Below are 25934 nucleotides of genomic sequence, written 5' to 3' on the forward strand. Positions count from 1 at the left end.
TAGGGACCAGGTGAGGTGAAGGCAAGAAGCTGGGGAGATTGTGCGAGGAGAGTCTTATTTTTTGTATGAGGTAGCCCACTCCTCACCGCAAGAGAAAAAAAAAGCCTGACTCCTACCATTTCCTGCCCAGCTTCTGCTGCATTGCCACGTGAGGTTGACCGCGATCGCCTAGTCCGCATTGTGTGTTCTTTCGACAGCTCTCTCGAAGCACTCTTGAAGTAAACGAGGCAACATTCCTGAGTTTACCCAGGTGGGGGAACGTGACTCCTTATTGTTCCCGCAAACTGTCCATTTTCACAGAAAAGACGGTCAGGCTAGCCGACCCCGCAAGCATATTTTTCCTGGCGGCTGCTGCAGGGGTGAGCGAATGGAAAACGGTCCATAAAGGTCACTCAAGAGGCCCTTTCCTAGAGTCACTCCAGTGATCTACCTTTGCCCAGTACGGCGCCTGTCTAGTTGCAACTACAAATTTCCTGTCTGGAAAAGGAATGCGAAGAAGAGTGTCCATTACAAATCCCTTCACAATAGTCACTGGGTTTGCTTTCTGGAATAGTTAGGGCCAATGGCTTCCCCTAGCCAGATTAGGTATGCCTGTCCAGGCTGAAGAGAGACCTGACAGTACTTTGTAAGCGCAGGTCTGTACGTCGGCTTTCCTAGCAGAAACACCTGGCGCGAAACCACCCTACGTCCTGCTTGCGCCCCGTACAACAATTACCCACTCCCTTCAGCAGGTGTGCAATGGTCTGGTCCTCCTCTTTGGGGCCTAGCCTTGACTGTATAGCCACCGGAGGCATATTGGAAAGTGTGCATTCCATCCCCCGTCGCCAAGCATTGGCTTCGGAGAACTATGCTATACCTTAAACGCGACGGACGTACAATGCAGGAGCATCACGGAGACGTTTCCCAGACTGCGGAATTCTCCAGCGCTGCAAATAACTTCATACACAAAAACCGGTCCGGAAGCCACGTGCTAGCTTGAGTGACATTCTAGCCTCTAAAGTTATAAATGTAGGTAACATGAATAAAAACACACAAAAATCACTCAAGAAACAATGTAGTGTATGCGTCTTTGTACATATTACATACAAGTTTACATATAATTTCTCATCAAGCAAATGGCAGCGTGGCTTACAGTGTAGCCATCGACTGCAGTTTAACTAAGGGACGAGTAAAACACAAAGATTGGCAAACGCGGAAGCCTGCATTTCTTCTTGTTCTTTGTTGTGGCTGTCGTTTTCGCTCATTCTGTTATGAAGCTCAGCCAGAACGAATTTGGAGATTATAAAACCAAACTGACTAATACAAAGTAGATTAATCCACAGGCATAGGCTGTCAGTGCGCAAAACAAAGGGTAAGAGCTCACACACACACCTACGGCCAATGGTTGTTGCTGAAGAAGGTGGTAGTTATTATTCCAATAAGATACAAAAGCGAAGACGACAACGCCTTCTGATCCGTGGGACCTCGACAGCTAGTTGAATAGGGGAATGAAAATAAAGGCGAGCAGGTATCAAGACGATTATACAGAAACGTTTCCGGCTTTACGGCACAGTAATTCAGCTAAAATTATCTTTGGGTGGGTTATAAAAGGGGTAATCATTTAGCTTAGGTTTGAATTAGCGTCTTTTTTTATTGCAGGACACATTTTCATTGAGTGAATATATATAGATCGAGGCAAATTAGTTTGAGACAGATACTTCTCACTGAGGCGCACGCAGCCTAGAATAAGACGCTTGATATGTGTTGTTCTCGCGTTTTATAAGCAATATGTATCCTTACCTTTGAAGGTAGGTAACATTATGTAATTTAGATCCAGAGATGCGGTGCATTGTCCGGAACCGACTCTTGCAATCAGACCCATGGAACTAGTACTAACATGAAGCCCGTGTATTCGAACTGCTGCTCTGCACCACCCCTCTCCTGTGATCATTCGTGGTGTACGCTGAGAAAAAAAGTAGACAACAGTCAGCATTCGTTTTTCCGGGCGTGCTGACGTTCAGGAAGTGTTATATTTAAGTTGTCACTACCCTCTTCTCGTGGAGCATGTATTAATGAAATGTTAAACCACGTGTCATTCGTGCCTCGCATCCCAGGTATGGGCATATGCGAGGTGTTTGCATTCATGCGCACATTACCCCACGAGCCCAGATTAAGTCGTTGTAAAGAATGCAGCGATAAAAGAAGCATCCAAATCGTACAGCCGGCGCTGCTGCCATGTGCTACCACGTGTGCTGGCGCTGTGGCACTGCGCTACTCCAAGCTTGCTTCTTTTCAGTAGGAAAGCTCAGGGGTGGCGAAGAAATATGCGTTGTTTGGAGCACCTAAAATTTTTTTCAAAATATTCAAGAGCTACACAAATTTCACTTTATCACCGAATTGACTCAATCGAACACACGCTCAGAAAAAAAGGTCATATGCTATAGAAAATTGTCCACGTTCGTACACGCAGACACTCCCAAGTCAAGAGCTAAATGACGATAAATCCATTATACGAAATAAAAAGTAAGAAAATAAATGTATTTCAACTTTGTTCAGTCTGGTGCTCCACAACAAGGACAACAAAACAAAGAGAGCGTGGAAGGCGCGGTCGCGCTCATACTGATTTCTATGTCTGACCACGGACGTGTTGCTAGGAAATAAAATGCTTAAGAGGCATTTTTAATGGAAATGAAATGTAAAATAAAATTCGAGCTTAAAAAGAAAGAGCATACGCGGGAACATAATATGCGTGCATTAGGAAAGTTTCCGTGTGGTCTGTTTCAATTCCGGTAATCATGCTCATGAACTTTGATCAGTTAGTCAGATCTGTGTGTGTTTGGGCTAGATTGGTAATAGATTCTTGACCACAAAGGGCGCAGAAAATGACGAAGACAAGGAGCTGTTTGCTGAGGCAGTGTGTTGGTTTAGATCAGTGATAGCCCTACTCCTGACCTTCTCGCTATCGCTTTTATCTTTTTTTTTTCCTATCTATCTTTTTCCTGTCGCTTCATTTCCGCCGGCCCGCAGCAGATAGCAATTGCCGCTGCCGCGGCACCATCTTTTCCTTCTGTTTCCTTTTTCTTATTGACACAGAGTTCCTGTGTCAGACGATGCCGTGCATGTCGTCACGCCGTAGAATAACAAGACATGATCCGCATTGAGTGAATTTTCGCCTTTGGCAAGTATCTCAGTGGCACCAATGTCGGACACAATGTATCCCAGCACTTGAGAGCGAAAAAGAAAAAGAAGAAAGCACGAAGTATTAATGCAGCGTAAGGCAACGCTGTACAACGCAAGGCTAGTGCAGCTCTTAATGTCCAGCTATCTTGGACATCACTTTTAATTTTGAGGCAACTGTCGAATATTATAAGGTATATACTGCTATGAAGTCTGATGAGAATGACGTAACCTTCCGACGGGTTGCAAAATCTTGCTTTTAAAGTAGAAAACAAATGGGATGCATTTTTGACGACAAATATCTGAAAACTACAAGACCGCATAAAAGTTATAGCGCGGCTATTGTAGCAGCGCACATCATTTGCAGACATCCAAGACCAGAGTACGTGCCCACTGACATCTGTGCCGAAACCCCATACAGTATGACGCTAATTGAAGTCACCTGCAAAAACTACGTTAGTGTTATTGCGCAGTAAAGCATCCAAGCAAACCGTCCTACTTACGCCAGCGGGGAAGTAGATATTCGGAACTGTTAGAGCAGCACACTGCGGTAGAAAGATATCAACTGCAATGATCTCACAATCCGGTCTCATATCTATATGTAGTTCATTTGCGCGATTGAAACAATTTTGTTGAAATGAATATTAACAAACCCCCATCCCTGCCGTTCGTACGATCAGCTCTATACACACGGAAGTTCTTAATTGAGAAGGAGGGATTAGGAGAAATCCAGCTTTTCTGCAGCAAAATAATGTCTGGACTATGCTTAAAGGGGTAGAGACACCAAATTTTTGTGTTATAATGAATAAAGGAATAAAGGAGAGGTCTGAATGAATAAAGGAGAGGTCTGCTTTAATGAATAAAGGAGAGGTCTGCCCGGTTAAGTATGAGCAGTTGTAAAGCATGGAAGGAAGATGCGATGGAGCGACGATTTCATTGGAGGGCTGAATATCCCGCCATGGTCATTGTTTTAGAAATGAGGCGGCAACAGCCTCTTTCAGCACATTGGACTTTTCCGTGATGGCTGATGAACTTTGTTGTTTCTTGACATGAATACGGTCAGATTTAGACGGCGAGGATGAAGCGCGACGCTTCTGAGTTGTACACACCATTTCTATGTCAGAGTGACAAATGTTTGAGAAAGGCAGTAGGTCGGTGTCATTCGTCAACACTAGCGCTGATGTTAGACAGGTATGTGTTTGGAGTGAGTCGACAGTGACATAGGAGGAAGGACATATTGACGAGGTTTGGCAAAGTAGGTGAAGCAACCTGTGCTGAGATTACCTGGGACAAGGCATCGCTGAAGGTGCTAATCTTACGATCAAGAACGCCAGCAAGAGCCTTCTCTACAGCAGCAATTAACAACGGACTTTCTTAAACCAGCTTGAACATCAGTACGAAGTTGCGCGGACAATACCTACGTACGAGCGGCTGCGTACAAATCTGTGCTTTCGCACTGATTCAGATGTAGTAAACATTCCCTTTAAAGGAACGTAGACACGTAGACAACGTAGGCACCAAATAATGTTTCAATTTCGATTGCAAAAGCAGCCTGATTGCTGAGAAAAACTGCGTCTCAGCGCGATTTAGCCTCTGATTTTGCATTGGTTGTCATTCCAGCTCTGGAAGCAAGATCATTTAAATGTTCTAGTCAACTAAAATGACAGAGCTGTGATTGGCGTACACGGCTTTTAATCGAAACAGCAACAGAAAAAAACTATCAGTCGTCGCTGGAGAACCAATCGACAGATGTTGTTTCAGTTTCGATTTCAAAAGCCATTTGAACGCTGTGCCGTGAAAGTTAAGTATAGGTCAATTGAAGCATAAAACAACTACGACATCGACTCTGCTTTTTCATTCGTAGTCATTCCTGCTCTGGAAACAAGCTCGCTTAAACATTTTACTAAACTAAAACAACGCAGCTGCGATTCTCTAACACTGCTTTTGAAACCGAAACCGAAACAGCAACAGTAATAAAATTGTTTATTGGTCCCAGCGCGTACAGGAAGACGCACACAACACAGTACTAATCATAAATCTCAACTCTACGTAGTTACTAATGTCAATTGCATCTTAATGATGGATTCCTTCCATTCTGTATCTAAATTCAAAGTAAGGACACTTTTCGAAAAAATTGTGTTCTAAACACGAAGGCAGGATTAAATGCGCTCTGCATTAGAATTCGAGCCCAACGCAGTGCTTTATGTGTGCTGCCTCTCTCTTCAGCCGTTTGCACCAAGCAACACATATCAACGCGGCGCGCTGAAAGGCACTGCTGCGAGGTCGAAGGAGAGAGTAAAAGCGCGTGACTCGTAATTGTCAGAAGATGCAGCATGAATGTTACACTGCAATACTGTCCGTCTGTTGCGTCATATATGCTTAGAACTTACTGAACTTCCCATTCGTACAATTTCCTTCGTGGGTGCAGTCCCTGACGGTCCCATATATATATATATGCAAAGCGCACCACAGAGACGGCCGTGCAGAAACAGTTATCCGGCCTTTGGTTTCTTCATAAGGATGGTTATGAAGAAACGAATGGCGGGTTAACTGTTCCTGCGCGGCCGTTTTTGTGGTGACCGTAGGAGGCACAGAGAATACCAGGACACCAGATATGCATGCATTGTACCACGCATATGGCACCAAAAGCCATGTCATTTGCTGTTGGTGGTCGGATTTATTTTCACCAGATTTTCACAGAGTATTTTCGTCAGTTGAGAATAACAAAATTGAAGTGGAACCAGCGGAACCACTGAAATAAATGTAATTAAAGAAAGAAAATGCGCCCGCCAAAGGCGGTTTCATTGTATCCATGGTGATTCCGATCGTTGAAAGCAACTAATGAGTTTGATTTCGTTTTCTTCAATAAGCAGAAGACTTATTGATAAATAAGATTATTTATACACCAAGAACTTTTTCTCAACTGTACAAAACTTTTATTTTGAATTTCATGCGCCAATGCGAAACTGCGGCTGAGTTTTGACGTCATACTCAAGAGGTTTCTTGGTCACGTGATTCGCTGGCTTTTTGTGAGCGCATTTCCAAGGTAATTCGCATTTGGACGTGTTTTATTGTTCTGCGATAGCCGAGGCACTCTGTGCCCGGTCTCGCTGCGTGTTGGACGCTGTAGCGCTTTTCCTAAAGCTTTTAGACGCCAAAGATTCGATGTGAATCCGTACTTGCACTGTGTAAGCTGTTTTAGATTTATTTTCGTCGTATTTCGATGTGCGCGTACGAGGCTTAGCGTCTAAGCCTAACGTTGTGTCGCGGCTTGCCTCGCTACAAGAGACCGCTGAACCCGTAGCTCTCGCCGCTTCGACCGTCGCGTTCCGTTATGAAACGAACGGATTCCGAAATCAATGCTGCCTTATAAAACCTGCATCTCGGAAACTGGATATTTTTCTCCCTGGTCAGGCGCGTCGTTCAGCGATCTTCACTTTTTCTCCTGCCGCTGTTGAACGCGTACTACCCGATCCCCGTGAAAGTTGAAACGCGACGGCGTTTGGCTTCGCTTAAAAAAAAGGGGGAGCGACTGGCATTCGGCTTCGTCGAAGCCTGCAGCGAATTCTTTCGGCTCGTCTGGCGCCTGTGTCTGTCTGGGTATTCGTGGCGTGCGAGGTGCGGGGGTCCGACCGGAGCAAGCCTCGACGACGCAGTCAAGTGCGTGTGCGCGCGCGCTTCGCGAGCAGCCAGAGATCCGTTTTGGCGTACGAAAAGTGCTGCGCAGGTAGACTTTCACGCGTTCCCTTGTCTGTAGGAGCGGGCTCTTCCCTGGGGTTAAGCTGCGCGTGATTGGGGCAGTGACGCATCGGTGACTTTTGCATCGCCTTCCGTGCTAGCAGCTACTGACCCTCGCTTCTTCCTCTCTTGTCTCTCCCCGCAGCTTTTTGTACATAACATTTTGTACATACGGTATTCAAGTGATGAGTTCGAGTAATACACAGAGGGCGGGGAAAAGCAGCCGAGATAGAGGGAACAAGTCACCATCGGCAACGACACAGTCTCCCAAGTCGGTCACTGCCACAGATGGTCATGCCAAGCCGCCCGACGGCTTCATTCCCAAAGTCCAGGTGAGTGGCCCGCCTCGCCGCTTTGGCAGACCCGGCCCACCCAGGAGTCGTGTGTCGCTGGTCGGCGCCTTTTGTTTTTTTTGCTCTCCGTAGCGGTTTCTCGCGTTGCATCTCGCATTGCGCAATGCCGTCTCTTTGTTCGTTTCGCGGGCTGGGCAGTGTCTTTTTCTTTTTGCCCGCGGTCCTGAACCGTCGCCGTCCGGTGCTGCATGGCCGCGTTTCGGGTTCCCTCGTGTGTACTTGGCCGAGGTTTGGCGTTGGACTATCGTGGTGGTAGTTTTATTTATTCTCCTCGAAATCGCCGCAGTGATAAGACTCGTGTATCGTTTTCAATTTGAAAACGCCAGATTTGCAATTCTCATTTATCTGGTTCATGTTTCTGTACCGCTGAATAAGCTTTTCTAACCGCGCAATAGATAGCGTATTGAACTTATATTGCACATTTCAAATGAAACGACATTGCTGATGTATGTGCATTCACTGTTGGAGGCCTGCCCTCTCTGGTTAACCCCAGTTCTAAGCTGAGTGACTGCACACCGAATGACTTAAGTGTTCAGAATATAAGAGGGCTTCTACTCTCTCGTTGATCTTGCATGAAAGCTGTGCTGGCCTGTAATGCTAGAGCTGATGCAACACGAGAACACTGCGGCAGATGCCTCTCAGAAGGAAGCCCTCCAGCCAGTAGCACAGACCAAGTTTCATGACACCATGGTTAAGCCTTTTAAGCCGAGGTTATTCCCCATTCATCTGTGTCACGGCACATCTTTAATGCATGCGCCTGAACACATTGTACCAACTTGTTCTGTGACCTATATCTGTTCGTGTCTGAAGCAGTTTGGCTGTTGAGGCGGGCAACATCTTGTCCAAGTTTTTCAGAGGAAAAAACTGCAGAGCGAGGCCTGCAGAAGCTTGTACCCTTTAACAAAACAATTTTGGCATGATCTTGCCCTTTGACATTTTATGTAGCTGTTGGAAATTTTTGGAATCTCGTGGGACTTCGGATGACAGGCGCGATTGGTTTGCACCTCAGTTTTCGGAATGATGGCCGGATGATCAGGCCAGCTCTTAAGGTGCTGTGCTTGTTGAGTGCGATCGCTTGAGGTTGTGGACGTGCAGTTCAAATGACTGACCAGCACTAGCTGCAATGTGTGGCTTGTCGTCGGAAATAAAAGCTGACTGATGCTAGGCTTACATTGCCCTATGATGACTGTTTAGAGAATTGCCAAATGGCATTGTAAATGATAACCAGTTCCTGCAGTTCACCCCTCTTCACGTGATTAATGCTAAAGAAATTCTAGAGGCCCGTGTACTGTGCAATGTCAGTGCGCGTTAAAGAACCCCAGGTGGTCGAAATATCCGGAGCCTTTCACTACGGCGTCTCTCATAGCCTGAGTTGCTTTTCGACGGTAAACCCCAATAAACCAAACCAAAACCAGCAAAAGTGATAAGTTAGTATAGGGGCTGCCTCTTGGGATTTTGTGCCCCAGTGTGCCATCAGAGCGGTGCAGTTAGTTTGTGATGCTGTGCATTATAATAGAAAGCTGTTGCTACTAATGTTGTGTTGTGGCACTTCACAGCCTTCTGATGGCTTCAGCATTATTTCAGAGACCACCATGTCACCATTGCCCTGTACTCTTTGCTGAATGGAGTCTGTGTGTGTATCTTGTGCAGCCCACTCCCGAGCAGATTCGGCTGGCACAGATCATCAATGACCCTACCAAGCAGGATGACCCAGACATCAAGAACAAAGTCCTCCAGGTGGGTTTCATCTTCCCTCGGCTTGTTCCGGCAGTGCCCTCCCACGTGGTGGCATTAGGCAAGAGCTGCCGCTGCTCTCCGCAGGGAGTGGGAACGGGTTTGCTTCCTGTTGGAAGGCTGCCAGCTTGGTTTGGCTAGGCAAGTGCCGGGAGCCGTTGGCAGTGCTGGAGGGGCCTACTCGTGCAGTCGATGTGCAGTCTCTCCATTTCCGGACTGTGGCGATGTGTTGCAGGATTGAGCGGGTGTGACTGCAGTGTTGTGCTGCTGATTGGTGCATTGAAGACGCACTGTGCCACATGAAAAGTTGATGCTGCACGAGCAGGCATGTCAACATGCAGATGACATAAGTTGTGAAGTGACACTTGTGTGAAGTTGAAAACAAAGTGCTTGAGCTGAAATCCCCAAGACTGGCGGCCACATATCTAACGGGCGCAATGTGCGACTGTGGGATTGAGTGAATTCTCAGCCTCCTCTGTTGGCCAGTTTTTGTGAACGGTATATTGCAGCTGCTCAATTAAGTGCTGCCACTGTAAATGGGCAGCCGACTATTACACCTGTGATCTGCACTTCTGTGTGTATCTACTGCCACCAACAGAATGTCTGTATGAGGAATGTGGCGGTGTGATGTAGTGGCGATGTTTCTTGCTTCCTGTTGTTAATTGCCTATAAATAACTGTAGAGACTTTATGAAATGACTCTAACGTGTCTGGTAGTTATGAAGCACCATTGGCAGATTGAATTGTCAAGATTCAGTTTTGGGAAGGCAGTTTTTTTGTGGAAATCCGGTTGTAGCCTGACGCTTAAAAGTAACCACTCTGTCCAAGTACAGGGGAAATCTGGTTTTGCCGGAAAACTAGAGGCTCTGGATATGCGACAGCCACACCTCCGGCATTGAATCTGCATTTTTGTCTCCCTCATGATGTGCCTGTCCAGCCCTGTGCTGCAATCCTTCTCTTTGCTTCATGTGCGCTTCCTGTTCTCTGTTCATCTTTCTTTTCGTGTCCTGCAATGCTGATTTGTTTTCATGTGGTGCAGGTGATGGAGGTGACAGGCCAGTCCAGTGATGCAGTCGTGATAGCACTGCATGACTGCGACAATGACCCCACACGAGCCATCACCATGCTCATCGAGGGCAACAAGCAGGAGGTCAGTGCTGGCTGGCTTCTTTCTCGCAGCTCTCCTTGTGTGGCGCCCATCATCATCACTCTGTGCCTGGCCTTTGTGGTTCAGGAGTTGTAACGTGAGAGTTGAACGCTGGGGTGTCTTTATAATTTATCAGATTTGCAGGAGTTGCATGTAAGGTCTAAACAGAACAACAGTCCCAACACTTCTGCACCCGGTGCATTGCATCTTTCAAAGCTTTGCGCTTTACACTTGGCCACCTCGAGTTCACAGAGGTTGTTGCCCTTGTTGGTATTCTGAGCCTGTTCGTTATGACTTGTTTTCTTTGGTGTCGTTTCCTGTGCTGTAATGTGAAGTGTGCCCACAATGTGCAGGGTGAGTGGGAGACCCGGGGCAAGAAGAAGAAGCCCGTGAAGGAGGGCAGCCAGCAGCAGCCGCAGGCGCAGAAAGGGGACCAAGGAGGGGGCCCTGTGAGCAGCAACAAGGAGAACCGGGGGGGGCCCCGCGGGGAAGGTGGGCCCCCACGCAACACCCCCCGGGGGTCTGGCCGCGGGGGAGGCGGCGGAGGCCGCGGCGGCAGCTGTAAGTTGTGGCCATCAGTGGTCTCGGGTTGATGAAGTCATCTGTACTGAACAGATGGAAGCCTCACCGTTCTGTGTGGAGGAAATGCATGCTTTCTCATTTATTGTTCACCGCTCGCGGAGCGCGTTGACCTTCACTGCTGCTTGCTCTGGCGGTCCTGCAGGGAAGAACAAGGAGAACGAAAAGAACGAGCGAAACCTGGAGGATGGGCGGGCTGGTGATCGCGAGCGCGGTGGTGACATGCGGCCGCGAGGAGGCAGCCGTGAGTTGGCATCTCTTCTTTGCCGCCACCCAGATATCTAAAGCTGCTGTGTCTTGTTGCTTGGCAGGCTTGGCAGCTCTGTTTACACAGTTTTAAGGCTTGGTTGCTGGTGCTGTCATGTTTTCCTTGTTATTGTGTGCAGCTGTGATATCACAGTGGCTGCAAACTGGTGTAGTGCTCCTTGTTATGAAGCACAGTTAGGAGTTGTGCCAGGTACCTCAAAATCCATGCATCACTTGGGGTCAAATTTAGGGAAACCAGCAGATCTGAGAGTGTCATCCGTTAGCTCAGTGGTCAGCTTTGAGCAGCACCCTGCAGTTTGAAGCAGCTGCAGTCAGCATGGTGAATTTTGAACGCTGCTTCCTTGTAGCAACATCTCTTGACTAGTGTGTTTGGCCTCGTGGTGCAGTGTTGTAGCTCTTCCTTGGTCACTCTGACTCCCCCCCTCCCACCATGTGTTGCAGGACGTGGGGGCCGTGGTGGCCGTGGCGGGGGCAGTGTTGGTGGTCGTGGAAGCCGCACGTTCCAGAACCGCGGTTATGGCCACGAGGGCTTCCCCCAGTCGATGGACACGTGGACCAACAGCACGTCGGCTGGCCAGTCCAGAGGAGGGCAGCAGCAGGACTCCATGGCAGTCGGTGGGTGACCTTAGCATGCACAGATGCTGCCATTTCTTATGTGTGTGACCTGGGCATGCAAATCCTGCGAATGCAGGTGTCATCGCAGCTCAAATGATGCCTTCCTGTAGGGCTTCACAGTTCCAGGGGTTGGGAGTGGCTTTTGAATCAGGGGTCACTTGGGACCATGTGTGAGTGTTCAGAGGCTCTTAGAGTTAAGCCAAGGAGACGCAGCCGAATTCTGCAGGTTATCGCAAGTGTCTGAATGTAGTGCTGCTGCAGGGCATGGCATAGATTCTCTTTTCCTGCCAGTTTCTTTTTGCGCTCAGTAGTGCAAAGAAGCAGTATGTATGGCTGTCATTACTGGCATTCTAATGTGAAACACTTCTTTTTCATTTGTCAGGCAACTGGAATAACGACTTGGCGGCCAGTGAGGACTGGAGTGAGGAGGACTGGACTGGGCAACTGGAGACCAAGGTGTTCACAGCGAGTGGGGTGTCTGCGGCGCCCACACCAGCTCCTGACACAGCCAGCATCATGCAGCTGCTGAAGGAGACTCCCCACGAGACACTCAGTGTTGCCCAGTTCAACCAGCAGGCCACTGAGTCCATCAAGGCAGCCGTTGGGGTGAGTGGCATAGCCTTGCTGCTAGCATTGCAAGAATCGCTAACGGGTGGTTTGATAAAATAGCTAGCAGGTCTGTCGTGGTCAGTATTTACAGTGTCGAGAGAAAGTGCTTCTTGGTGCATGTGCTTATGAATTGGTAATTTAGGGATGAATCCATGGCCTGCTTGCTCTTTGTACCACACTAGTGCCTCCCCAATGACGAGTTTCAGCAAGACTTTCGTTCTCCTGAGCAGTAAACACGCTGAATGACCTTCTCTTTCTGAGGGGAGAGCTAGTGTGAGAGCCAAACCTGCATTCTAAGGCTGATACGCGGGGCATCTCATAAATTACATCAAGGTTTACATCTGAGAGGATAGAACCTTTAGGATGTAGCTTCTGCTATTCTAAGCACAGTGTCCGAGTGCATGCCAAACCTGCCAGATTTGTCTCAACTCTGAAGCTGTTAAAGGGACACTGAGGAAAGATTGAAGTTGGCTTGTATCGACAGAATACCAGCTCCTGATTACAAAAACGCCACTCATACTGACAACAAAGCTCTTGTAACGTAGAAAAGAGCAAGAACCAAAATACAGGTATCGCCGCCACAGGCCAAACTCGCAAGTACAAGCGTGGTGACGTCATAGGACAAAACAGTGTTGCTAGAACCAATGGTTCTAGCAACTCTAGGACCCGAACACTACAAATCAGAGGCCTTGACGTCGCCAGATGGCGCCACGTGCCCGGCAGCTACACGCGCGCCTGAAGCATCGGGACCAATCAGCGCCTGCTCCCCGGCGTTAGGCGGGCTCCCGGCGTTAGGCGGGCTCCCGGTGTTCCGCTTACGGTAACAAGGTACACGGTATGCTAAAGTGTCTATTTGCGAGAACTTCGTTGACGACTTCGAGAACGAGATCCATCGTAACGCTGGCAAAACGCCAGTGCAAACGTAAGCGAAGCGACTGTAGCGACGGCCGCAATAGCCGATAGATGCCTTCAACGTGCGGCCGGCGGTAGCTTTCTTTTCGGCTGCTGCTAGGCCGCACTGCTGGCCGCCAGAAATCACGGAGTCTGCGTCACGTCATGTTGCACGTCACTTAGTCCTGTGTCGTCATAGGACAATCCCAAGTTTGAATCAGAGCGGCGGGAAAAACTTTTTCAACTTCGAATCCAAATTGCTTAGCAATAAATGCATCTTTCGCTGCCGGCCAAGTGGCAACAAAGCCATGACATGCCGAACTATCGGATTTTGCTATAAACAAAATATTAATAGTGCTCTCCTCACTGTCCCTTTAAAACTAATGAAGGTACAGCTGAAGTAGATACTATGGCCATACGTCTCATATTGGCTTGTATTGACTTGCAGACTAAAGTGTGTTGGTTTAATTGATTGGTATAGTTTTTCTTTTTTTTTTCTCTGTTATGGTGGAATAAATTTCATTTTGTGCAATTGTAAACTGAAGCACAGCCTGTGGACATTGGTTCAACATGCTTTGTGTTTACATTCCTGTGTCAGAGAAACTGAGGGCAAGGCAACCTAAGAACAAGTGTCGTCCTCTTGTGGTGCTTACTTTGTGCGCCCCAAGCAAAGTGAACACGGGGCAGGAAGGATTGAGGCCCAGGAAAATCTGATCAGGTTGTACTCCACCTTGCACGCATGCTTATTAGATTTGCTGGTCTGCCCTGTTGCCTTGCCAGGTGGGCTCGTCGGCAGCCAGTTCCATGACGAACAGCACGTACCTGCCAACCCAGTCAGCGCCTGCGTCCGGGGATGTTACTGTCACGGCCTCCAAGCCCATTGCACCTGCTCCCCAACGCACAAAGACTCCCAAGGTTCGGGTACCACCTCCTTCAAAGGTCAGTGCTAGCCAGGCATCAGTGTGGAGCCTGTGTTAGACTGCGTCATTTTGTTGTGACATCAGTCCTGCCAGGATGGCTGGATCACTTATTTAATGTCTCTCCGAATCGCCCCTGCCACTGCTAGCTGTAACTTGAAGTGGTTGTACCCACTCGGGCTACTGCTGGGGTTGTTGACTGTGGCCTGGTGTTAATTTTTGTTTTCCTCACTAGCCCGTCTACGGACGAGAGGGATCTTTCCTTCCAGTTGTAGAGAAGAGTGAGGTGGAAAGTGCACTTTGTCATTGTTTTGGGGGGGTTCATAAATGCAGTCAGTGATAACTGTTCAGGCAGTTTTTGTAACTTTGTTGAACTGTTGGCTCACCTTACAAGAATGTGTACATGTTGGTGGCCACTATTTTGGACTGTGTAGATTCCGAAAGTTCAAGTTTGTATTCTAAATTAGACAGGTGAGGATTGTTGGTGCAGTCTGCTGACTGTTCACCTCCGTGCAGTTTGTGATAACGTTAATAACGTGCCGGTGTCCACTGCAGCCCGGACAATGCTGCTAATTGTTGGACAGGGCGTCGAGGCGCTTGCGGCCTGTCTGTATTTGCCTTGGCAAATGAACAACTCTGCTGTCATCTTGTGCCGTGCGCTTCGGCCAGAATTCTGGCTAGTGAATATTGACAGATGGTCATATGATGTGATGCGACAATCTGTGTTAGCAGTATTGTGACTTGTGTACAGACAGGGCACTGTAGACATGGTGGAACAGTCACCTCGGCTTGTGCTCATGGTAATCGTGTTGCCTGTAAGGGGAACATGTAGCAGGGCAGCTTTTTTTTTCCCCATTAAGCTTTGCTTTTTACTAAATTGACTTCTTGGGGGTTTTTCAGTTTCCATTGAGCCTGCAAATTCACTTGGCTACTGTTATTTCAGCTTGACTCTCATAGTGCCGCATGACATTTCAAGTTGAATGCTGGATCAATTGAAATACTTGATATACCGTATTTACTCGCATAATAGGCGCACTTTTTTTCCAGAAAATCCGGCTCAAAGTTCGGGGTGCGCCTATTACGCGGGGTAAAATTTTCGGAAATTTTTCGACTCTCAAAATTGAACACACCGCGTAAACGCACTCGTGTACGGGCCGCTCCCCGTTTTCGCGAAGAAAATGTTAAAAACAAAAAGGTCCGTGTATCGGCCGCACCGAAACTTTCGGAATACACGCGCCGAGGCCTCCGCGATCGGCTCCAGCTGCGCGCAACGGGCGCTTGATCGCGGAGGCCACACACGCGCACAGGAGCTTCCAGACGCCGCCCACGGAGGGCGCCCAAGGCCAAGCTCATCATCGTTTTCCTCCGCCGCGAGCTTTCGCTATCTATATCGCCATCAGCATCTCCAGCTCGTTTTTTTTTTTGTTGTTGTTGTTGCTGTCAAGTGCCGGGATTTGCATCGTGGTTTATGGCTTTGCCGCGGAGCTTTGATGTTTTAGCTCTACGGGCAAGCACCTTAACAGCTACACGGCTGGGAGTTTGCTCTCCAACGCGGCAAGCGTGCGGCAGGTCGGAAAATACGACGTGGCCGAGAAGTGCGTGGCCGAGAAGAGAAGTGCGGCAGTTGCGACTGCGGCGTCCCTAAATTTTCGTACACGACTCCAAGCGCCGAGGTTTTCGCGGGCCTAAGTCGGGAACGTTTCCGGCTGGAGATGAAGCTTTCCAAACAGACGTTTAAAGTGAGCATCCCTGAAAACTGTGTGCGGCTGTTCTACGCGATGTCGTTGTACGTGCTGTGGGTCCGCAGCAGCTGCTGCTAAATAAAGATTGGGAAGCGGGGGGTGGTGAGGCGTCGGCTTGCAATCGTGTAAATACAGTATTGATCACAGTGCCAAGTTCGGGGTGCGCCTATTATGCGCGGAAATAAAAAAATCTGATTTTTCGCGCCCTAACTAGGGGTGCGCCTATTATGCGAGTGCGCCTATTACGCGAGTAAATACGGTAGTAGAATCTGTGATATAGTCCCAGTTGATATGAATTTCAAGGTGGTACGAATTCGTAAAATGTCTTGGCCAGAGTGCGTTGTGTGCAGTGGGCAGAAATTCGGATGTTATGAACAGCCTCCTGCCTCACTGTGGATGATATGAATGCGCTAGTCATGACTGCACTCTTGAGTACCAAGTGCTTGCCGTACAGCGCCTGCGGCAGGATCACCAGTCGCATGGTGCGCACCGCGAGTAACGAGCGGCGAAGGCCTTGCCTCGCTGCTGAGTGCCTCTTGCCCTCAGAGGCTGCGTTCATTTCTGGAAAGCATGCATTGGGGACGGTGCACTGAAGCACACTTCCTTGTGGGCGACCCTTCTGCAGATACCAGAGTCTGCGGTGGAGATGCCAGAGGACAGTGCGGTGTCGTCACTGGACGTCCAGTTTGGGGGCCTTGAATTTGGCACGGACACGTTCGACTTTGGGGCGACCGATGGCCTCACAGTGGTGTCCACGTCGCAGTCCACGATGCCACCTGGCCTGGCTCAGGCTGAGCAGGCATCCATCGCTCCGACGGTTCCTTCATCCACACCTTACCTGGATGGACATCATGCAGTCAAGTATGTGACTCTTCTATAGCGGTACCACACCTGTCACTGTAAATTGCATGATAGAAAAAAAGTGCTAGCTTTTCTTGCTTACTGGTGGTCTCATATACAGCCTGCATTCATGCAGGCATGAGAAGAGAAAAAAAGAGCAAATGCCCAGAGCACACACGTTGAGATAAATGCCAGTGGAAATAAATGAGAGTACTGCCTTTCGGTTCAGGTTAATGTCAGTGTAGCATGGTTGTTCAGGGACATCAGTCTTGATAGTTGGTGGTTCACAAGCCCTACCCGTGTTTTCCCATTGGTGAGGCTGGAGTGCGTTGTGTATAATGCTACATCAATAAGGAAGCCAGTGGGATGACCGAGGTGCATACTTGGGTGTTTCAATCCCGATCTACCTCTCCTGTGATGATGTGTGTTGTGACTTTCGTTCTCCTGAATGTCTACAATTGAATGAAAACAATCAGCACTCTGAGGAGATGGCTCAGTCTGACACTAAAGTACAGCGGCAGAATACTCACTTTTGAGTTTTGCCAAACGGCTATCGTGATCCTGCTTTTTGAAGGTGCACAGTGCCTTTACATTAGTCTGCTTCGCGACTGTTGTGGTCCGAACTGTTTTTTTGCGCCCCACGCAGTAAGGGCACCTCGTCGACGGGCGTCCCGAGCAGCCCTGTGGTGCCCCTGGGTGCCGGCCAGGTCACGAAGGACGTTGCCCCGACAGCGGGCTCCGTGTCCCAGCAGCAGTCGCAACCCTCGCAGCAGGCTCAACAGCAGCCACCATCACAGCCCTCAGTGGCGCCACCCAGCGCTGCACTGTCGCGGCCACCCGGCATCCCCGCTCCCAAGGAAGCTCCGGCACCCCTGGGAAACAGCGTGCCTACCCCCACGGCCAACGCTCTCAGTGCGGGGGCCCCCGCGTCTTCCGCAACGTCGGCAGCTGTGGCGGCGTCCGCAACTTCCTCTGCCAGTCACAAGGTGAGGGCTGCCTCTTCCTTGCTGGCGGGGATGCTAGCATGACGAAACTGGGCTTGCCTTAGTTTGGGGGGAATTGCTCCTAAGAGATAGCGTGATTTAGTGATGGCGCTGTGTTGATGTGACCCTAAGGTGGACATTGTGGAAAGAAAAATGGATTGAGAGTGCGGCCTGTGCTTGGTTACTATGAGCACATGGATAAGGGTCAGCTTAAATTCAGATATGGCAAAATTGTGCTCGTTCAGGGCATAAATGGCCCTCTCAAAAGTGCCAGGATGTAGCCATTGCAGTGCAAACCTCGTCAAAGATTAGCAGCCGTGATGCAAGGCCAATGTTTTAGTTTAGTAGAACTTCGTTTAGTAGAACTTAGAAAAATTTTTTTTACGGTATTCTACAATGAACACATTCCATTTCATCCCGCATTGCTTTTAGGCGAGCAAACACTTGTCGAATTTTCACTTGTTTGTAAGTTTCTAAAGAAAGCCAATGTTTTAAATCTATTATAATGTAACCTCTGTACACTTGACATAACATCATCTAACCTTGTGTTTGGCGCATGATAGCCCTAGTTGCTTATGCGCCATAAAACCCCATATAACTAACTAACTAGTCTGGTTAGGTACCTAACTAGTCTGGTTAGGTTTCTTGCTGCAGTGGACACCATGCAGTTATTGCGGTGCAGTTCGGTTCACACATAACGCATTGCGCTGAGAGCAGTGCTGGGCAGCAACAGTAAACCCCTCTTGTCGGCTAGGGCAGTGTTGAGCGTTCCTTCAAGGTTGGGGAATGAGAAAGCCTTCTTCTAACTTTTGCATTGTTGCCTCTCCAGTGATGATGTGCATTGTGACTTTCGTTCTCCTGAATGTGTTCAAGTTGAATGAAAATAATACACACTCTGAGGAGATGATGCAACATGCCCAAAGAATCTGGTGTTGTGCTTTCTAAGAGTTCACTGTGTGGGCTGTGTGGTGGACCTCCTAAGCTCCTATTGTCGTGTGATTTGAACAGCCATAAATAAATCCTGGTCAAATGTTTTAGGGGAATCCCCCAAGGTGGAGTAGATTTGTAATAAGGGAGTAATTACTCATTGGCATCCACCCGAGCGCAGCCATACGGCTACAAAGGAAAGCTATACAGCTTTCTCAGAAACTTCGTAGTTAAAGAAAAATTCGTCCTGGTCCGCGGTTCGAACCCAGGACCACCGCTTCACCGGAGCAGTCGCTCTACCAATTGAGCTAACCAGGACGGCAAGCTTATGGTAGGGCGAGAGCGAATTGATCAATAACTTGAAGTGGGAACTGTGTTGGTCAAATGTTTTAGGGGAATCCCCCAAGGTGGAGTAGATTTGTAACAAGGGAGTAATTACTCATTGGCATCCACCCGAGCGCAGCCATACGGCTACAAAGGAAAGCTATACAGCTTTCTCAGCTTTCCTTTGTAGCCGTATGGCTGCGCTCGGGTGGATGCCAATGAGTAATTACTCCGTTATTATAAATAAATCCTCTACTCCACCACAAAATTCTCTCCCAACTGCATTTCTTGAACTGGACCTGACGTCAGTGATCTTGCGGCTTAGCCTGATGTTCAAGTAAGATGCCTTGCTTGTGTCAGATTCCACATGCTCCAGTAATTGGAGATTTGGGTAGAAAGGCCTACCAAGGCAACGAGAGCAGACTAGCTTTGTCATTTGTGAATGGACATGATTGAGAGGAAGTTCGCCTGACTCTGCTCTTTTGGAAAACCTTGTGCAGCCCCCTGGTGGCTCTGTGATGGGACCCGAGCACCTGCTCCTCCAGTCCCAGCAGCACTCTGAGCGCAGCAAGCCCGTGTCATCCTCGTCTGTGGCTGGCCCACAGTCCAAGATGTATGCCGGGGGTGCTGCGACCACAGCCCAGAGAAACAGCCAGGGACTCGAAGGTGCGTTGGCTTCCCCTGCCACGGTCCAACGGCACACCTGGAAAATTTAAGGGGGGACACTGGTCTTGAAAAAAAAAAATTTTATTAATGAAGTCACAGTTACGAAATCTTCAGGGATTATGTATTTTTGTGTGCTGATTCTAAATATGTCATTCAATTTCGTGTTAAACAATTCATTAAGCACTTATGCACTTTTTATGCTAGTATTTTGCGGAGAGTTTTGAAGAAAATTTGCTGTGGGAAACTCGCTGAAATGTATGCCATTGGGTTCTCTTGACACCAAGGAATACAATAAGGGTGAAATTATCTTCCTGCCTATCATAGAACTTAAGTTATAGAGTTTTGAAGTTGTCGCTTCAGAAATGTGAAGGAAAGTGTGTATTCCTGTTTCTGAAGTGGCAGCTTCAGTACCCTATTACTCAAGTTCTATGAGAGCCAGGATGATAATTTTACCCTTATTGTATTCCTTGGTGTCAGGAGAACCCAATGGCATACATTTCAGCGAGTTTCCTGCAGCAAATTTTTTTCAAAACTCTCCGCAAAATACTTGCATAAACAGTGCATAAATGCTCAAGGAGTTGTTTTACATGAAATTAAATGACATATCTAGAATCAGTGCACAAAAATACATGTGCCCTGAAAATTTCATAACTATGACTAAATTAACAATTTTCTTTTCCAAGACCAGTGTCCCCCCTTAAAACTAGTGGTGGCACCATGATTTCCTCCATGCCACACTGCTTGGGGGATGAGAATGGGTGCGACCTGGTTTTAACAATAGTTGGAATGTTAGATATTCGAAACGTGGCTGGTTTGGTGACAGCTGCTTTGCTTGCAGTTATGAATGCCTGCCTAATGAAATTCAGGATTTCAACAAATGGGGCCTTGTCTAGGAAACTGTTGTAGTGGAGTTTGTGCCTGTATAACTGAAGCCCAGTAACTCCCAAGTTGAAGGGTTGTGAGATTGTGCTCCTCTAATGCGCGGGACCTGGGCGTCTGTTTGGGTAAACTGCGAGGTCAGATTATCGAGGTTCCACTGTTTTCCAGTTCTGCGCTGCTGTAAAACCCATCCGTGCACAGCGTGGTGTAGTGAGACTGCATTAGCCTCCTGGCTGCCACAAACCTGAGCGTGACAGTGAGTGTTCCTGCTGATAAAGTGCATAGTCTCAGAATGATCGGTAAAGTTGTTCGGCTTGGCAGCTGGTAGTCTGGCGCTGTGGCGAACCTGTTCGATTGGGGATTGCAGGCGGACTGTCTGCAGGCAAGGTGGAGCAGCCCATGTACTCCTCGGCGGGCGGGCACCACTACGGGGGTGGCGCCTACCAGGCGGGTGGGGCAGCCAAGGGCCTGGTGGGCTCCTACCTGGCCCACACGCAGGGCGGCTTCCCTTCCTCCACAGCCGGGCAGCACTACTACGCCCAGCAGCAGCCTGTCAGCTCAACCACAGCGGCCTTCAGCCAGCAGCAGAGTAATGGTATGTGGGGACAGGAGCAGCGACCGCCTGTCCATTATTGTGCAGCACTGGATTCCCGCTGTTTTGCAAGCAGTGCCAGGAAGTTTGCGCCTGTGAGCTGCATTGAAGTACCGTCAGAACCTGCAGTCTTCTTGCTGGAGTTGATTTGAGTCGGACAAATCTGACTCCGTGTCAGCCGTAAATGTGTACGCGCTCTTATGAGATGCGTGTCGGTTCCTCAGGGTAGCTCGAAATATTGCACTGGGCTGGATTGTTGCGAGTGTGAAAAATTCGTCGACTAGTGCGTATTGTATCTCTGGGACCCTGTGAGGTTCTGCAGTAGTAATATTTTTGTACTTCCATTTTCCATGGAGAATGCCTGGATAAGTACTCTTGTACAAAAGTAGCACAGAACAGTAGTTTTCGTCTGGCATGGGGAGTAAATGGGGCCTAATTCTCTCGTCACTTAAGGGGGGACCCTGGTCTTTGAAAAAATATTTTTATTAATGAAGTCAGTTATGAAATTTCCAGGCCACATGTAGTTTTGTGCACTGATTCTGGATATTTCATTTAATTTCGTGTAAAACAATTCCTTGAGCACTTGTGCAATTTTTATGCAAGTATTTTGGGAAAAGTTTTGCAGAAAATTTCCTGCAGGAAACTCGCTCAAATGCATGCCATTGGATTCTCTTGACACCAAGGAATGCAATAAGGGTAAAATTATCATCCTGGCTATCATAGAGCTTGAGTTATAGAGTTTTGAAGTTGTCGCTTCAGAAATGAGAAGAAAAGTGTGTACTCCTGTTTGTGAAGTGGCAGCTTTAGTACCCTGTAACTCAAGTTCTATGACAGCCAGGATGATAATTTTACCCTTATTGCATTCCTTGGTGTCCAAAGAGCCCAATGGCATGCATTTCAGCGAGTTTCCTGCAGCAAATTTTTTTATATGCTCTCTCCAAAAGACTTGCATAAAAATTGCACAAGTGCTCAACGAATTGTTTTACACAAAATTAAATGACATATCTAAAATCAGCATACAAAAATACATGTGGCCTGAAAATTTCATTACTATATCTAGATTAATAAAAAATTTTTTTCAAGACCAGGGTCCCCCCTTAAGTGTTTAGAGAGTAGCTATTGGGCATTGCTGTATACCAGTGTAACAAGGGAGAGATCAACTGTTGCAGTATTTATTGGGCATGCATAGCCGGTTCTTCATTCTAGTACAGTAAAAGCTCGTTAATTCGAACTTCACGGGACCGGGAAAAAAGTTCGAATTATCCGATGTTCGAATTATCGAATGGCCGCGAAAAAACCGACAAGAACCATTTGCATTTGCAAGAACCCACTCACATAATGAACCCCCCCCCCCCCTTCCCCGATTTTTGCCTAAGAATCTGAAAAAAAAAAGCGTCAGTCGTTAACGCTTCCCTCCGTTTGGCACCGTCACGGCCCACAACGCTTTTGGCGGCGCGCCAAGATTCTGCGCAGCGATAAGTGATGTTATCGCTGCGCAGCATCTTGGCTGCCAAGAAATGCGTTGTGGGCGGTGACGGTTAACGACTGTTATCGCTGCGCAGCATCTTGGCGCGCCGCCAAGAAATGCGTTGTGGGCGGTGACGGTGCCAAACGGAGGGAAGCGTTAACGGCTGACGCTTTTTTTTTTTTTTTTTTTCAGATTCTTAGGCCCGGGGGGGGGGGGGGGGGGGGGGGGGGGGGGGGGGGGGGGTAGCTCCAGCAAGGGGGAAGCGAACTTTGGCAAAGTGCCAGCGCTTGTTGGTTGGGCAAGCCTAGTTCAAAAGCGGGCGTCTTGTTCGCGGCTGAGCGCGTGCTTCCGTCGCGTCCGACCGATGGGTGGAAGCATGGACGACACTCGCAAAGAAAAAAAGTTTTTCGCTCGTAATTTGTAGCGCCGGTCCCAAGTCATAGCCTTCATGGGCGTTGGCTGGGACCGCGCTGACAGTGCTTATCCGTATTTTCGAATTAACAGGGCTCGAATTAACGAGTATTTAGATGCGAGTTGAGTTCCGGAGGTTGCGCGGAAACGAGGGTAGGCAGCCGCCAGTGCGGTCGCCAAACCCTACCCTCCGGTGCCGCCGGCCACCGCGCCGGTGATGGTGCCATTTAAGCTTTACCCACTTTTCCAAGGTTTTATCTAGTTCCATCTTCTGTGCCCGTTTAGGACGTACGCAGCTAACTATGCGGAGGAGGTGCTTTTTTTTTTTTTTGCCACATGCTGTGTGCCAAGCCGCCCAGACGCGGTGGCGCGTAGTTCGAATTATCCGTAACGGAACCGACTCGCTTTCGAATTAACGGGCTTTTTTATACACAGATCTCTATGGAGCTTGGCCGGACCAAGTAGTGTAGTTCGAATTATCCGAAAATTCGAATTATCGAGTTTTGAATTAACGAGCTTTCACTGTATTGCAGCCCACAGAAAAGAAGCTGTGGTTCTTTGGCTATAAGCCAGATGTGCAACGTGCCCGAAAGAAACGCAAAGTTTTGAAATCTGTGAGTGAAATCGCTAGCGGGCTAACTATGCTCAATGGGCGCTTGAGGGAAAGCGTTTAGCTATACTTGGGTAATTAGGCATGCTGTAACAGAAGGCTTTCAATAGTTGACTGCTACCAGTTTTTCAACTTTGCAGTGAAAGGCTTGTACAGTACAATATTGTTTACTTGCACATCATGGTAGTGGAAAAAATGACAGAATTATTCGTCCCAACTGTCAAAAACCATTCACGTTTAAGTAAAGCACTCTATTTACTTGCATAATTTCTGCACTCTTTTTAAGGGGGGACACTGGTCTTGAAAAAAAAATTTTTATTAATGAAGTCACAGTTACGAAATCTTCAGGGAATATGTATTTTTTGTGTGCCGATTCTAAATATGTCATTTAATTTCATGTAAAACAATTACTTGAGCATTTATGCACTTTTTATGCAAGTATTTTGCGGAGAGTTTTGAAGAAAATTTGCTGTGGGAAACTCGCTGAAATGTATGCCATTGGGTTCTCTTGACACCAAGGAATACAATAAGGGTCAAATTGTCTTCCTGCCTATCATAGAACTTAAGTTATAGAGTTTTGAAGTTGTTGCTTCAGAAATGAGAAGGAAAGTGTGTATTCCTGTTTCTGAAGTGGCAGCTTCAGTCCCCTATAACTCATGTTCTATGAGAGCCAGGATGATAATGTATGATAAATGGCATACATTTCAGCGAGTTTCCTGCAGCAAATTTTCTTCAAAACTCTCCGCAAAATACTTGCATAAAAAGTGCATAAGTGCTCAAGGAATTGTTTTACACGAAATTAAATGACATATCTAGAATCAGCACACAAAAATACATGTGCCCTGAAGATTTCTAAACTATGACTTCATTAATAAAATTTTCTTTTCAAGACCAGTGTCCCCCCTTAAACTTGAGGCTTCAGAGAGGGGATGTGGAAATTACGCAAAGATTTTGCGAACATTTCCTAAAAAAGTCTAACTACAAAGGTCATAATGCATAATGTATTTGGAATATTGCCTCCTATGTCTATGCCCCAACTCTTATCCGTCGCTGGCCAAAATTTTTTCTCAAATCTTTTGTCATTGCCACACATGCGCAGGCTACCAGGGTCCTTACCAGAGCAATGCCTACTCTGGGCCAAGTCAACAACAGCCACAGGCCAACTATGGTGTCTCCGCGAAGCTCTCGAGCTCGGGGGGCCTCGGTCCTCACTCTGTCAAGGACTCTGTGCTAGACTCTGCCTCCCAACAGGCGGCTGCTGCTCAGGTGGGTGTCTGCTAATAACACGGCTCCCACGCAGAGGCCATGAAAAAAATCGGTTGAATTGCAAAAATATCTGTAGGCACTAGTTTTGCCAGTTCCTGAAAAACAAAATGCTGTTCTCTTTTGAATGTCGTTGTAGGTGTTCAAAATTCCTCGCAGACACAAACCACATGGTTTGCGGTAGACTCCTTGCGAATGTTTTTACTCCAGGGACTCCCCACCACTTCAGATTGGGCCAAACCTAAGTGGTAGAAGTGTTTCCAGAAATGATGAGGACACCGTTAGCAGCTTGCCAGCCTTATTGCTCCTTTTCCTCATGCTTCCATGCGAGTGCTGTGGAAAATGTGGTGCCAAGCTCGGTGCGTCGTTCTTGCAGCACCCGTACGAGAACTCGCACGTCCCAGCCACAGCAGGTGGACTCCCTTCCGGACCAGCCTCGACGTTGGCCACAACGGCATCTTCATTAGCGGGCGCGACAGCAACCACATCTGTGCTCAAGAACTCCATGTCAGCAAGTGAGTGGCATCCTTTCCATGGCGCATACCGTCCTCTGCCTTTATCTTTTTTGTTCGTTAGTCCCAATGTACTGTATCCGAATGCAGTGCAGCTACGACTGTGAGGCAAGGGTTGCTTGTGAGGGCAGGAAACAAAGACGCACGAATGTAATGTAGTAGCCAACTGATTTTTCGGACTCCAAAAATTCATTTTTCGGTTTTCATTGAGCAACATGTACGTAATCACGACTTAACACTTTTTAATCTAAAAGTTAAATTTTTCTCACTGAAATAAGCGCCTGCAATACTTACTGTGGAGTGTGATGCAAAGCGTGTTGGAAAACAGGCAACTCCGAAAACATCATTGAAAGCGACAGTTTGTGCATGTCGTGGTTTGGGATTCAGAGGGGAGTGCGCGCCGCTTCCCTCGAGACCGCCCGTGCAACAGTGGGTTACATATCCCGGCGATCAGTACTAGCATGGGCCGCCGCGGGGGCTCAGTAGTTATGGTGCTCGGCCGCCGCGGTGGCTCAGCGGTTATGGTGCTCGGCTGCTGACCCGAAAGACGCGGGTTCGATCCCGGCCGCGGCGGCTAGAATTTTTTTGGAGAAGAAATTCTAGAGGCCCGTGTACTGTGCGATGTCAGTGCACGTTAAAGAACCCCAGGTGGTCGAAATTTCCGGAGCCCTCCACTACGGCGTCTCCATAGCCTTAGTCGCTTTGGGACGTT

At 48.0% G+C, this 25934-nt stretch overlaps 1 protein-coding gene across 6 annotated transcripts in view; it reads left to right on the forward strand.

Annotated features, from left to right (window-relative positions):
* The first annotated feature begins 6183 nt into the window (after positions 1 to 6183).
* Positions 6184 to 25934, forward strand: part of lig (ubiquitin-associated protein-like lingerer) — a 38670-nt gene continuing 18919 nt past the window's right edge. For 5 of the 6 annotated variants that reach the window (XR_016289144.1, XR_016289145.1, XM_089574106.1 and 2 more), the window contains exons 1-15: positions 6209 to 6344; positions 7040 to 7226; positions 8898 to 8984; positions 10020 to 10130; positions 10481 to 10688; positions 10852 to 10950; positions 11415 to 11588; positions 11971 to 12194; positions 13869 to 14027; positions 16373 to 16608; positions 17234 to 17573; positions 19322 to 19487; positions 20734 to 20961; positions 24547 to 24713; positions 25087 to 25225. Coding sequence is in view for 4 of the 6 variants with exons in the window: in XM_089574106.1 (XP_089430232.1) it covers positions 7080 to 7226; positions 8898 to 8984; positions 10020 to 10130; positions 10481 to 10688; positions 10852 to 10950; positions 11415 to 11588; positions 11971 to 12194; positions 13869 to 14027; positions 16373 to 16608; positions 17234 to 17573; positions 19322 to 19487; positions 20734 to 20961; positions 24547 to 24713; positions 25087 to 25225 (2485 nt within the window). In the remaining 2 variants the exon portion in view is untranslated. The other variant, XM_089574107.1, reaches the window with a different exon arrangement.

This window comes from Amblyomma mixtum, chromosome 2, assembly GCF_055824585.1.
Source record: "Amblyomma mixtum isolate Tamu chromosome 2, ASM5582458v1, whole genome shotgun sequence".
Lineage (NCBI taxonomy): Eukaryota > Metazoa > Arthropoda > Arachnida > Ixodida > Ixodidae > Amblyomma > Amblyomma mixtum.